The sequence below is a fragment of the Melospiza melodia genome, chromosome 2, assembly GCF_035770615.1.
Source record: "Melospiza melodia melodia isolate bMelMel2 chromosome 2, bMelMel2.pri, whole genome shotgun sequence".
NCBI classification, from domain to species: domain Eukaryota; kingdom Metazoa; phylum Chordata; class Aves; order Passeriformes; family Passerellidae; genus Melospiza; species Melospiza melodia.
The window spans coordinates 7,178,079-7,191,548 of record NC_086195.1 but is presented as its reverse complement, the minus strand read 5'-3'; the positions used below and the strand labels follow the sequence as shown (position 1 = coordinate 7,191,548).

Here is a 13,470-nt window from a genome sequence, read left to right as displayed (position 1 = left end):
TTTACCTATCACAAACGGCGACTCTCTGAAACCCCGCCTCTCTTATCACTTACTGACCAATAGCGTGAGACCGGCGGGGGAGGCGGGCGGCGAGGGCCAACCAAACCGGGGCGCAGCAGCGGCGGAGCGCAATGACTGACGTAAGTCAACAAAGGTCACGTGGGGCGCGGCGGCGGCTCCCATTGGCTGCGCGGACGCGGGCGGGCGGGGCCGGACGGGGGGGTCGCGGTGGCGGCGCGCGGGGTCCGCGGTGTGACACAATTACAACAACTTTGGGCAGCGGCTCCGGGGAAGTTTGTACGGGCGGCAAAACACACCCCGAGCCGCGGGGCGGGCGGGGAGGGTCCCCCCGGCTCCCCGACAGCTCGGCTCCCCGCGCCGCCGGCGGCGAGCGGCGATGTAAACACCGCTCCGCCGCCATCCGCAGCCGCCGCCTCCTCCTCCTCCCCCGAGTCTCCAGCGCTGGGGCTCCCTCCCCCCTCCTTCCTTCCCTCCCTCCTCCTCCTCCTCCGAGCAGCGGGGCTTCCCCCCGCCTCCCTCCCTCCCTCTCCCCTCCCCTCCCTCCCTCCATCCCTCCCTCCCCCTCCCTGCCGGCTGTTGTTGTTGTAATAAAAGTTGTGGTGTGTGTGTGTGTCGGGCACCCCGCCCCGCCCGGCGCTGGGGGGTGTTGGGGGCGCGCAGGGAGGGGGGGGTGCGATCCGCGAGTTAATTACGCTGCGTTTCCATGAAATCGTGCGGAGTGTCGCTCGCCGCCGCCGCCTCTGCTGCTCCTTTCGGTGATGAGGAAAAGAAAATGGCGGCGGGGAAAGCGAGCGGCCAGAGCGAGGAGGACTTCGCCAGCTTGACAGCCCAGGAGAGAGAAGCCCTATCCGGCCTCGACAGGTACCCGCTCCCCACTGCGCCCCGGCCGCCTCCGTGTCCCGGCTCGGCCCGCGCTCCCTCCGTGTCCCCCCGCTCCCCTGCCCGCGGCTCCCCGTGCGCCGCCGCTCCCGGGCCGCGCTCTGCCCTCGCCCGCCCGCCGCGCTGACTCTCGCTAACGCCGGTGCCTCTCTCTCCCCTCCCTCCCGCCCGCTCCCCTCCTCGCAGCCGGCTCTTCGGATTTCTGAGGCTTCATGAAGATGGCGCCAGAACGAAGGCCTTGCTGTTAAAGGTAAGCGCGAGGGTGGATGTGGAGCGGGGATGGGGGGGAGGGGGGGGGGGACGGGGGATGGGGAGCGAGGCGGCCCCGCCGCCCCTTCCCTCGGGACCCCCGGGCCCGCACGGTGAGTGTGTGCAGGGGGTGTGCGGGGGGCACCGCCACCTCCGCGGGGTCTCAGTGCGTTGCTGCCGCCTTTGCCCCTTTCCTTTTTTACCCCCCCCCTCCCCCCCGCCATTCTCCCCGAGCGGGACGAGGGGAGCGTGGCCATGCGGGTGCCCGTCCAGCCCTGGGACGGGAAAGTGGCGGAACCCGGGGCCGGGAGCGGACGGGCCGGGGGAGGGGGCGCGGGGGCGGAGGGGGGGAGGCGGAGGACGAGGAGGAGGAGGAGGCGGCAGCGGGGGGAGAGCGAGGGAGGGAGGGCGCGCTCGGCGCTGCTGACGTTGCCGCTCCCCGGACCCTCCCTCGTGATTTTCGCCCCCAGCCGCCAGGAGCGGAGCCGGGGCCGGAGCCCGCAGGGAGCGCGGGGTCCGGGCTGGGGCGGGCGCGGCGCTGAGCGGCTCCCGGAGCCCGTCCGAGTGACTTGTTTACTCTGCGGGCCCCGCTGCCTCCATCCAGCGTGCCCGCTCCTCACCGAGCCCCGCGTCCCGCCCGCCGGCCCGGCTTGACAGGGAGCGGGGCGTCCCGCGGGCTGCTGCCGCCCGGCCCGGTGTCCGGAGAGAGGTGTTTGTCTCTGTGGAAAGTTGTTGGCCCTGTCATTTAGTTAAGTAATGGCTGCTCCTGTCGGCCCAAGATGGCCGGACAGGGAGGAGAAAGAGAAGGGGGGGGAGGTAAACACGAAACAAACACCGGGAGCGAACGTGGGGAGCGTGGAGCCCCCGGTAAGGGCTGAGGGAAACTCTCCTGCGCATCCCAAGTTCTTTCTGGGCGCTTTCCTGCTGCTTTGCAGCGCCGGTGCCCTCCTTATCAACCTGTAGCACGTTCTGCTGCCCATCCGTGAGCTGCTGACAAAGGCTGTGCGGGCCGAGTGTCTGCCAGCTGTGCTTAAAACACCACACGCCAGGGAAACGTTCGGGTTACGGAATAAGTGGAACTGTTTTTGAAACGGCACACGGCTGAAGCAAAGGGGACAGTGCTACTCTGGTTCCTGCTTCCTGCCTTGTTCCTGTCAGTAGTCTGGCGTTTGACACTGCTCATCCCATTGTTGTGCCCGGACTGTATCGTGGAGAATTATTTTTTTGCTGCTGCTGGTTTTGGTTGATCTGGAGATTTGACTCTAAAGCGTGTTGAATTGGATAGCCTAGGCCTGTGCTTGTGTTTGGGTGTTTTATTTCTGGCAGGATTGGAAAAGCTCAATGTCAGGACGTGGGGGGAGGGGGGAGGGATGGAAGGAGAAGCGAGTACACTTTCCTTTCTGCTTATATTTAAAAAGAAAAAAAAAATCTCGCGGTTTCCTTTCGATTTTCAGAGTTATTTATAAGAGCACTTCTTCCCATTAATCAAAAAGGTAGGGGAGTGACATGTCAAAGCAGTTAAATAATGTACATTAACTGTTGGTGGACCAGAACTCGTATCTGCTGTGTGAATGCTGCTGGGACTATCGGAAATATTAGACCGAATCCTGTACGGGGTAGAGCTTAAGGATGCCAGACAGAAAATAAAAGCTTCACATCTCATTAGGTCATCTGTCACATAAAATCCCTGGTTTAAGTTTTATTTTGCGTACTGTAAAATTAAGTAGTGCAAGGAACAATTCAGCCTATTAGTTTTATGCTTTTCTTACGTGTAATGATTTTTTTTTAAATGCCAGTCAATTGTAATTTTAATACATAGAATCTGAAGTTGCAGGGCCTTTTGCTGGTTTTGAAATAGGTTTTCAGAAATATCTATGTATGTCCTTTTACTGTATGAAGCTGCGAGTCCATGCAGTGAATACTAAAAAAATCCCCAAGCAAACCAAATATTTTTCTATTTCACCTCAGTCTTCAGATGGTGTTTAGTACGTTTATTGCACAGTAACTCACGAAGCATGTTCTCTGTAAAACTTGTCTCTGAGAAAGGTAGATTATTTAAGGAAGTAGAAGGATTAAAACGTTGCTGTCGAGTGCAGAGATGTTAGAGAGGAATTTCTTGGTTTGAACCAGTTTCGGTTTTGTTTGTGCTCTTTACTTTGAAGGAACGTGCTTGTGTTTCTGTTACCGATAAGAAGTTGCTATTTTTAAGGTATTTTCTCCTTCGTTCCTGTTCTGTGTGAAGCTTTATGCAATTTATGCTCTGTTGAGGGCTTTAGAACAATTAATCTCGCAGACCACTTTAATTCAATGTAGCAGTTATTTTTATAGTAGAAACTGTGGCCGAATATATGTGCAGTTAATTAATAGGTTTTACAGCGATAGCAACAAAATGTTTCCTTTTGTGCATGGAGCAACAACAGCTAACAAAGACCCTAGACTACATAATTATGAAATCCTGACTGACTGATTTAAGAATCTACAAGGCAGCACGTTACAGTGTGAGATTTATGTGCAAGTGTAGCAGGTAAGAAAAACCATTGAGTCATGTTTCCAGAGGAATTCCTCACAAAGGCAGGAATTTATCAGTGCTCCCCTCGATGTGAGAGGAGCTCACCTACTATTGAAGCTTTCCCAGAGGCTGCCAGGCTGGGGCAGCGAGTGCTGGCTGTGCTCCCTGGTTACCTGTGGGGTGGCAGGAGCAGGGGACCTGTCTGGGGAGGCTCAGGGAGGTTTTGGGCTGTAACTGTTTGGGAAACAGCTCCCTTCCCTGCCTGGCTACTTGTGCAGCAGGAGGAGTCTGTTCTGGGCTTAAATTTGGTGCCTGGGTGCAAGAAGACACTCCTGATTTTTGGTGGGGCTCACTAAGGTGTGCATTGGCTTGGAGGGGATTGCGGGAGGCGTTTGCAGTGGGACCTTTGGTTTAACAAAGCCACACCCTGACAGGATTTAATAATAAGAAAACTGGGATCTCTTTGAGGGATGGAGGGGGCTTCATGTCTAGAGCTTTAATTTAGCTGTGGGTTCTATTTGTGCTGCAGTCCCCCGTTTCTTGGTGGTTTTGCTTTGTAGGATGTATGGGGCTGTAGTATCGTGGACTGAGCCAAGCTGTGCTGCTGGGTGTAGCAAATCAAAAGGGCAGGCAGGACATGAGATCTGTACAATTTTATGAATTATTGAAGGTATGGATTAAGGGTCAGGAATATTGTAATGTTGCCCCATGTATTGGGTGTGTGATAAGCCAAAAGAAACTTTCCTGTAATGGTGTACACGCTGCGAGTGTGTCTGACAAAGGAATGGAGTTTTCTGTTGCCAGAAATTCTGCGTTTATTTTGCAGAAAAAGGAGCTTGAAAATCATAGTTTGCAGTTAGTGTGGTTTTGGGAAAGAGGGGAGGGAAATTAAGAGATCACCTTTCAAACTGGTTGAAATGCTGGAAATCCAACGTAGTCAGTCTTGTGCTGGAGAAAGTGCTCACTGTTATGCTTCCGTAGTTGACAAGAACATTAACGTGAAGGAGGAAAAAAACCCCAAAACAAAAACCCTGCTGGTGTCTTGATGTCTCTTTCTCCCAGGAAGGCGTTCTAGCAGGAGGTGAAGCTTAAAGATTACTTGAGGGGGGAGGGTGAGGATATCCATTGTATTGGAAGTGAATTGCAAAGCATTTCCTTCTTTTTCTTCCTTTTTTATTTTTGTTTTGTTTTTGATGATGTTTCCAGTGTTTAGCCAAAGTTGACTTGATTGCAGTGACAAACCATCGTTTCATAAGCTGTAATTGGCATCTATACAGATGTAGGTTGATGTAGCTGGTCTGATGTATTGGGTATAAGATGCTTGTTAATTCCTATTCATTGAGTTTAATCAGTTTGTCATATCCTGTGGACAAAAACTGAAGCATGTTTCCATTTAAAATATTGATGCTGAAGTCGATTTGGAGAGATGAAGTAGTTCCACACAATATGCCATGTTTTAGTCTGTGTTACCTCTCATGGTTTAGCAGCCCTTTTGTTTTCCAGCTGATTTTAAAAATGGTTTTTCCTTTGTGTGAAGGCCACATGTGTTGACAAAATTAACAGCTTGCTTATCTGTGCTTTTATGAAGCTTACAAAATAAATGCACAGTGAGAATATTCTTTCATTTTTTCTTACAGTTTTAGTGTTGCTTGTTTAAAAATAGTTTCAGAAATTGTGAATTAGTATAGGTTGACTTTATCCTTTCAGTGTTGACATTAATGTTAATTTCCTACTAATCCATAATAAAATATACACAGTTTTATTTATAACAAACTGCTTGAAAAATAATTATGCAAGAAAACATTTTAGCAGGTTAATCTTAGTGTAGTAAAGTGGATTTTTTCTTTTTTCAATAACTGGGAAGATTTTGGCTTGATTTATTTTCATCAAAACAAAGAAATATTGCTTGAAAAAGAATTAAGAATGTTTGTCTTATATAATGGCAGTACTGGGAATTGAGAAACTGGAAATTGGTACCAGGAGACATTGGTAAGGCACTCCAGGAAGTGGGCAGCCTCTCCAATTCCTGTAAATTTGTATCTGAGTTGTTCCTTTATGTTTGGGTTTGTTTTTGTGTTAATATTGTGCATTTCCTATTACTGGTTTATTATCTAGTATATTAGCTGTCCTGTGGAGCAAGTTGAAGTTGGATAAAATTTTGTAAATTGTGTTGTGGGTGGAACTGATTTTCTAGCATTTTTGAGGGAGTCACGTTTTTGAGTCTGTTTATTGGGTAATTTTAACTGAGCCGTAGATTTCTTTAAGATCAATATTTTTTTTTTTTTTCTTTTGTATGCAGTTTGTATTAATAGGGTGCAGCATTCTGGGATCCAGTTAAGGTGTAGTGGGTGACACATTCCATAGTTCCTGGCTGTACCATGTTTGTACTTGGAATTCACAGCCATAGTGTGTGTATGGTTGTGTATCCTGATACTTGGTTATAGGTTTGCAGTATTTGTGCTTCATCCAGTATTAAAACCATTTTTTTTCTAAATGGACATTACACAGTACTGTAAGTATGGGATACTTAGCATGTGTTGATACTTTCACAACTAGAGTTTGAGACTTTTTTATTAATAGTGGGATTTTATTGCTCTAAACATATATTCCTGAATGTTTTGGCTGTTCCTCAAGTGTAAAGTACAGTGTTGGTACTACTTTCTGAAGGCAAGAAGATTGATGAAGTCAGAAACATTACACTTGTCATTTTAATGCGTTAATGAAGAGAGAAGGATGGATCTCTGTCCACAAACAAAATGCTTTTGTAGAGGTGTAATTAGAATTGCAGGACTTGGTGTGTTGGCATTTGCATTTCAGCATGTTTTATCTTCACTGTCAGGGAGTGATTAGGGAATATAATGTAAGATTTTTTTGTTGTTGTTGAATGCTTGTTACATATTGTAGCTTTTAAGTCCTGGTCTACTAAGCTGAAGTGGTCCATTCTTCTAAGTGGTACATGTACATCATGTTATAAGGTAATTTGTGCCCTACTGACTTTAGTAATCAAATAGCCAAAGTGGGCAGTGGTTGAGGGTGTGGAGAGAGGGAGACACTGCTGTGTTTTAGCAGCTGAAGAATAGAGGTTCTGATAAATTATTTAACTTCAGAAAGTGTGAGGAAAAACAGTGGCTAGGGTGGGACACAACTGTTTTCATCCCATCCCAGAAATGGAACCATTGCTCCTTTGGTGCATCATGCTTCCCTGGCCTCTAGCTTTCACATTTTCTCTAGGTGAATCCAGGTACAGTAGGTGAAGAAGGAACAGACAATCCAAAGCTTTGTGTGTGCCTGGTATCTATCACTCAGGTGTGCTTCCAGCGTGGCTCTGTGCCTCTTGCCAGCCTGCAGGGCTGTTTGTTCACTGGAGTGGGTTGAGTGGACTTGGTAATTATAGAGGTAAAACTATCTGCAAATGTTGATACCATCTGAAGTAAGTGTTGAAAGCATCTTCTAAAAGCTATGCCATATGTTTGTTATACCATTTTAGAAAAGAGTAGATGTTTCATGCTTGGATAGCTTGGTGCACGTAGAAACATTTGTTTTCATTTCATTAGTGAGATGATACAAAATTAAAGAGAGTCATGGAAAATGTTTATGGCTATAAAGTGACTTTTTCCTGATTAACACTTGTCACAAGACTTCCCAGTGCCAGAATTATATTCCATGGCCCACTGTTGTTCTTTAGCCCTCTGACAATTAAGCAAACTTATGTTCTGTGGAGAAATTAAGTTCTGGTTTCCAGCCTTACAGGTTCTTCAGTTAAACTAAGGTTATTCTCAGATTACTGAACAAAAATAGTTGTTCTTGGTCCTCACCTGGTAGGATTTTTATATAATGGGAGGGATTTTGCTGTATTTTCAGCAGTCTGAAAGGGAAGGAAATGTGTGTATTTGTATTGGAGAATGCTTGCATAGTTTTGTAAAAATCAGTTAACTGCTTAGAGGGCTTGGATGAGCTTCTGCAGAAATGAGTTAAGGAGAGGGGCTGTGAGTGTGAGGTGAGTGCAGAACTGAGCTGGGTGCAGGTTTAGGGTTGGATCAGGTAATTCCAGGAGCTGAAGCACTGTCCTGCTCATTGTGAGTGCAGAGAGGTACATGGATACAACTTCAGTCCTTCAGAGCCATACCTACCTTGTATTTTACATTAAAACTCACGTAAGTGACTTAGTTTTAACCCCTTTTCTTGGTGGAGTCCTGCAGCTGTGCTGTTTGAAGCATGATGTTTGAATAATGTGTTTTCACAATTAAACATTGAAGTGATGCTTATTAAACTTGATGTGTCATTATAGAGAGCAGTTGACTCTTTGTAGGAAATGTTAGCAGTGTTAATCTTGCAGAATGCTTAATTTGTAGTTAAAACCAGACAAAATTGAAATCAGTGGGTCTTGTATGGAGCCCTGCAAAGGCTGCCAGGATTTGTATAGCTGCACCTGAGAGGATGAGCTCAATACCTTACAGAACATTTTTGGTATGAAGAAAAAAGGGATTGTGTTTGATATAGTTCAGTCTGAGCTTGTTGGATGAGGGAAGTTCAGTAAAGCAAGAAAAAACACTTAAATATTTATTACAGGTTTCTGCTTTATGGATAGGCAGACTAAAGGAATAACTATAGTAATTCCTCTGTGGAAAAGCTCTTTCCAAGAGTGGCCTGTTTAAAAAGGGGTCTGCTCAAAGCTTGTTTTCAAGATGAGTTTTACTGGTACTGTCACAAGTAGGTTGGGCCATTTAATATTTTGCTTATGGCCATTATAAAGTTTTTTGAATGGTGCATGTCTAAAATGAGCCTCTGTCTAAGTTTGGCAGGGGTTCAGGGATTACTCTTGATACTGAATATTATTATTTGTATTTAAAGAGTCACAGGAAGGTATTACTTACATACCTAAAATACCATGTTAATGAACTAAACCCCATTAAGCATATTTGGGAGTTGAATATTGTTTATCAGGCACTTTCAGTGCAGAGTGTGAGAGGATGCAGGGATCACCATCAGAGCTGTATTGACAAATTACCTTCCTTTATGGTTCTTGGATTTGCTGTGTAGCATTCATGGCAGGAGCTTATTTAATTAAGATGTAGAATTAAGATCTCATTTACAGTTTCGTAAAGGAGTAACTAAAATTGTGTGATGAATTACAAACAGCACTGTATGTCTGCATATGAATTTCTTTTGTGGTAAGTTGGTAAATTAATTGTTGTTTGTTAAAATGGCTTTAAGTCATTTCCTTTTTTCACAGTGGCATTTGAGAATTATGATTCACTTCTTACTATTGATTGGTTATTAAAGCAGACTGGATTATGAGACTGAATATGCTTTTCCTTAAATTTCTGCTTCCATTTTGAGAATTTGAAATTCTGAGCAATTTCAGAGTATCATTTGCAGCATTAGACAGAAGGTCCAGTGCAACAGCTTTTCAAATAGAGCCAAGAAATGTATTTTTTTGGTCAGTATTCTGTTACTTCCACTCTAGTTGCCATTTTAACTTTTTATTTAAGCAGTGTGTTCATTATCTTCTGATTTGAAAACCTGCACAGGAAAAAAGAGTGGAATAATGAATTGAAGTCAAGGTTTTTATTTTAGGTATCTTTCTTCTACCTGACAGAATTTTAAGTTTCAGTGAAACATCTTTGGGCCTGTGTGATGAACCAGGCTGGAGAACTGCTTCAGCTGAAAAATAACCTAGTAAGAATAGAAAACTCACTAGTTTTAAATAACCACAAATAAATAACCAATATTTAAATAAATATTGAAGATTAGTACTAGGGTTTTAGAAATTCAAATAGCCAGCTTCTGGATGCTCAGAACTGAATTGGGAGGGATTCCAAGGGAAGAGTCCCTGTTGGATAAAGGAGCTGGTGAGTGCTGGGAGTTCTTGCAGAAGGCTCTTCTGGAAGCATGACACCAGTTCATCACCTTTGAAAGGAAGGGAAGTAGGTGGGTAAGAGATGCCCTTGTCGTAGCTGCCAGCTCCTGAGTCTGCTCAGAACCAAGAGAGGAGGGATAGAAAAATGAACAAATGCCCCCTGAGAGCCACAGGGGCATTGCCAGGGCGTGCAGAGGTGCACTTAGAAAAGGAAAAGCTCAGCTGGACTTGAGATTGGCTGGAGATGTGAAAAACTACAGGAAAGGATCATAAACAACAAGCACAAACAGAGGAATGCTGGGCCACTATTAAAGAGGAGAGGTGAATTAGCTGCCAACCACTGCTAAAAACCAGAAATTCTCTGCACTACTTTCACCTCTGTCTTTACCAGCACTCTTGGGCCCCAGGCCTTGGGAACGAAAATCCAGTCCCATGCACAGACCTACTGTCTTTGAAGGAATTATTGGGATGTAAACTATTACAGGAGCTTGACCCCTACAAATTACCCATCTGAAGGTGTTAAGAGAGCTGGCTGGATCCTGCTGGGAGGCTGCTCTCTGTAATCTTTGAGAAGTCATGGAGATTGGGGAATGTTCCAGAAGACTGGGAGAAGGCTCATGTTGTCCCTTCGAGAAGGGTTTAAACAAGAAGGCAGGAAATTATCAGCCCATCAATACCTCAGTCCCAGGGAAAGCTGTAGTGTGAATCCTGATGAAGCACAGGGTTGGGAAAAGCTGGCATGGATTCAGCAAGGGCAAATCATTGTTGGCAAACCTGATTTCCTCCTAGCACAGAGAACCTGCTTGGTGTACATGGAACTAGTGGTGGACATTGTCTTGCTGCATTTCAAGTCTTCCCATGCTGTTTCCACAGCCTCTTCCTAGAGAAACCAATGTGTTATTATCCAGACAAGGGATGTGGGAGCTTGGCTGATGGCAGCACCCAGAGCAGGGTGGGAAATGCTCCTTCTCAAACTTTCTACAAGTGGAACCCCCAGGATTGATATTGGGTCACTGTTTAACACCATCACAAGTGATCTGGATGGTGGGATCAAGTGTTCCCTCATGAATTTTGCTGATGGTACCAAACTGAGTGAGGAGGTGAACCTGCAGAAAGGAGAGCTGTCCTGGATGGGCTGATGAGAACCTTGTCAAGTTCAAGGACAAATGCACCTGGGAGAACATGATCCAGGAGTGCAGTACAGTCTGAAGCAACTCTGTGGGAATGGACCTGGGAGTCCTGGTGGATTTAGCTCAGTAAAAATGAGCTGTGTGCTGCTGTGGCAAAGGGAGACTGAGGTGCTGGATTGCACCACAAGGGCATCACAACAAGGACAAAGGAGTTATCATTGCACTCTGCTCAGAGCTGGTCAAGCCACACCTGGAATATCTGTGTGCAGTTTTGGTGCCCACTAAAGAAACCAGATGTGGCCAGGCTGGAGAAGGTCCAGGGAATGGCTGCAAAGATGATCAAAGGACTGAGAAGCTGTATGAGAGATCCTGGTTTGTTCAGCCTTGAGAAAAGAAGGCTTTGGGGCAGATGTTACCAGCATGTTCCAGTACTTAAAGGGTGCCTACAGAGAAGATGGAGACTCCATTTTTACAAGGAGTTACATTGATAAGACAAGATTTAATGGGTACAGGTTACTCCTGGGGACTAACTTCCCATTGAACACAAGAAAAACTCACAAAGAGAACAGTCAGCCATTGGAACAATCTCTTCAGGGCAATGGTGGGTTCTCCAGTGTTGGACACTTTGATAATGCAGCTGGACAGTGTGCTGGGCCATCTTGTCCAGCCTGTGCTTTTGCCAGGAAATGTTGGCTCAGATGTTTTTTGTGTTAATTTGGTGCTGCTGCTTGAGAATGGTGAGAATTCACACCACTTAGGGAGTCACACACACCCCACCCAAGGCTTTGCAGCAGGAGTGGGCAGAGATCTGGTGGATGGGTGCCCTTTCCAGCTCTTTGCTCCTGCAGACTCTTGGACACACTTCCTCCTTTGAGCTTGACCTTGCGTTCCCTGCAGCAAAAACTCAGGCATTGGATCTGTAAAATTAAATCATTTAATAGAGTGGTGCAGCAGGTTTTGAGCCTGCAGAGGGGGACCCAGAACAAATAAATTCTTGGGCTTTTATACCATTTTTCTACCCTTACAGTGAGGTATTCTCTGATTCTGTGAATGCAGTTCATTTTTCAGGCATAAAAAGCTGTGGAGGTACTTTGAGAGATTTGGGAGGCTAGGGTGGGTCCTGGTTAGTGTGACACTGTTTCTATAAGAAATATTTATAAAACTATTGCTCCCTATTTTCTTCTGGAGAATGGAATTAGCTGTATTTGGAAGCACAGGTTGCCAGGACTAGATTATACAGAACCATAGAATCCCAGAATGGTTTGGGTTGGAAAGAGTCTTTAATACTGGGCAGTTACTCCTGCTGTGGGCAGGGACATCTGCCACTTTACCAGATTGCTTAAAGTCCATCCACGCTGTCCTTGGACACTCCCAGGGATGGAACATCCACAGCTTCTCTTTCTTCATGCACAGGAGGGATGGAATGAGTGCACTTGGCTTCCTCACTCTGAAGGAATACCAGGTATTTAGTGAAGTTACCCTGCCACAAACAGATGTGGGAGAGATTCAGATCTGAGCATGTGTGCCCAAGAACACCAAAATGTGTTAGAAGGACTGTGTGAGAGAACTCTGAATGAAGGAAAGATCCTCAGATATCTAGGTTGAGTACTAATGAATATGTTTGAACCTATGACTACTGAAAATCAGGCCACCATTTGATTTTCGGGAAGTGGAGAAATGAAAGTCTTTTAGGAAGGTTTTTCAGAATATAGTGTTACAACAAAAGGGAGAAATTTTCAGTTAAAGGCAGTAGAAGAAAGGTTGAAGAAGAATATTTTGATGAGATGTGAGGAAGGGTAGGAAACCAAGGAATTAAATGGTTGACTCTGATGCAGACCATTTTGGGGGTGAGGGGAATGGCAGTGTGACTCAGTGTTTTTATTCTTTCCAGCAGCTACTGGAGTCTTATGCTTGGTTACCATCTAAACATCCCTGGTAACTTAAGTAGCATTTAAATGTTTGATGGTGCTGGGGCCTGCTTCAGAAATTTTAAAAACAGGGTAAAAATGGGAACAAAGCAGGTAACAAAATTGCAGAGAGTTTGTGTAGGATGTGAAAAAGCTTAGTAAGAGTTACATTCTCTGAGTATAACAGAACTCTCTCCCATTTTTGAAATAAAAGGAAGATGTTGGCTGTGTTTTCTGTCTTTATCTTAGAGTGCTGCTTCCCTTTTTTCCTCCTTATCCCTCAAGGAAGGGAAGAGTAAAGAAGCTTCTTTCCTCGAGGTGAAAATGAAGCCAAGAGCTCTCATGTGTCTGTTCTCAAGTCATGTTTTGTTGCCTTTAGATTTGAAGGATAAAGAAAGCTGAGCAAGTGTGGAAGGTACAGATAGATGTGTTGAAAGGGCAAGAAATAGTTTAAAGTGTGGAACTGAAAGCCTGTGTAAGGGAGAATGATGCTGATTTAGAGAATTTAACAGTAAGTTTAACAGAACAAAGTGTAAAAAGAGTGTAAGATAAAGTGGAAGGATAAGAAAAATGGAGAACATCCATTGTATAACATCATAAAGCATGTCATAGGCAACCTCTGGCAGGAGAGAAAAAGTGCTGTGATGTTGGGAAGAATAAAGAGCTGCAAAAATTATGTACATTGGTTGGTAAACTTTAATGGAGCTTCTGGGCATGTTACAAATATAGTAACTAAGGGTAGATTTTACACACCATGATTCTCAAAGCTTTATTTGTTCTTAGTCTCTGGTGTGGTGCATAGATATGTGTTGTTTTCCAAGTATTTTTAATCTCTCCTGCCTTTTAATGGTTGGAAGGGCAGAGCCTTTGCATTTGTGATTTTGTTAATACTTAAACACTGTAAGTTTTCGAGAG

At 45.4% G+C, this 13,470-nt stretch overlaps 1 protein-coding gene across 9 annotated transcripts in view; it reads left to right on the top strand.

Moving 5' to 3' along the window:
- The first annotated feature begins 640 nt into the window (after positions 1-640).
- The window catches only part of KDM6A (lysine demethylase 6A), a 152,120-nt gene continuing 139,290 nt past the window's right edge, over positions 641-13,470 (top strand). For 3 of the 9 annotated variants that reach the window (XM_063181710.1, XM_063181718.1, XM_063181695.1), the window contains exons 1-2: positions 642-882; positions 1,087-1,150. In XM_063181710.1, the coding sequence (XP_063037780.1) occupies positions 725-882; positions 1,087-1,150 (222 nt within the window). In that variant the 5' untranslated portion in view covers positions 642-724. Of the gene's footprint in view, positions 883-1,086; positions 1,151-13,470 lie in introns of all 9 variants that reach the window. The other 6 variants (XM_063181721.1, XM_063181726.1, XM_063181703.1 and 3 more) reach the window with 4 other exon arrangements.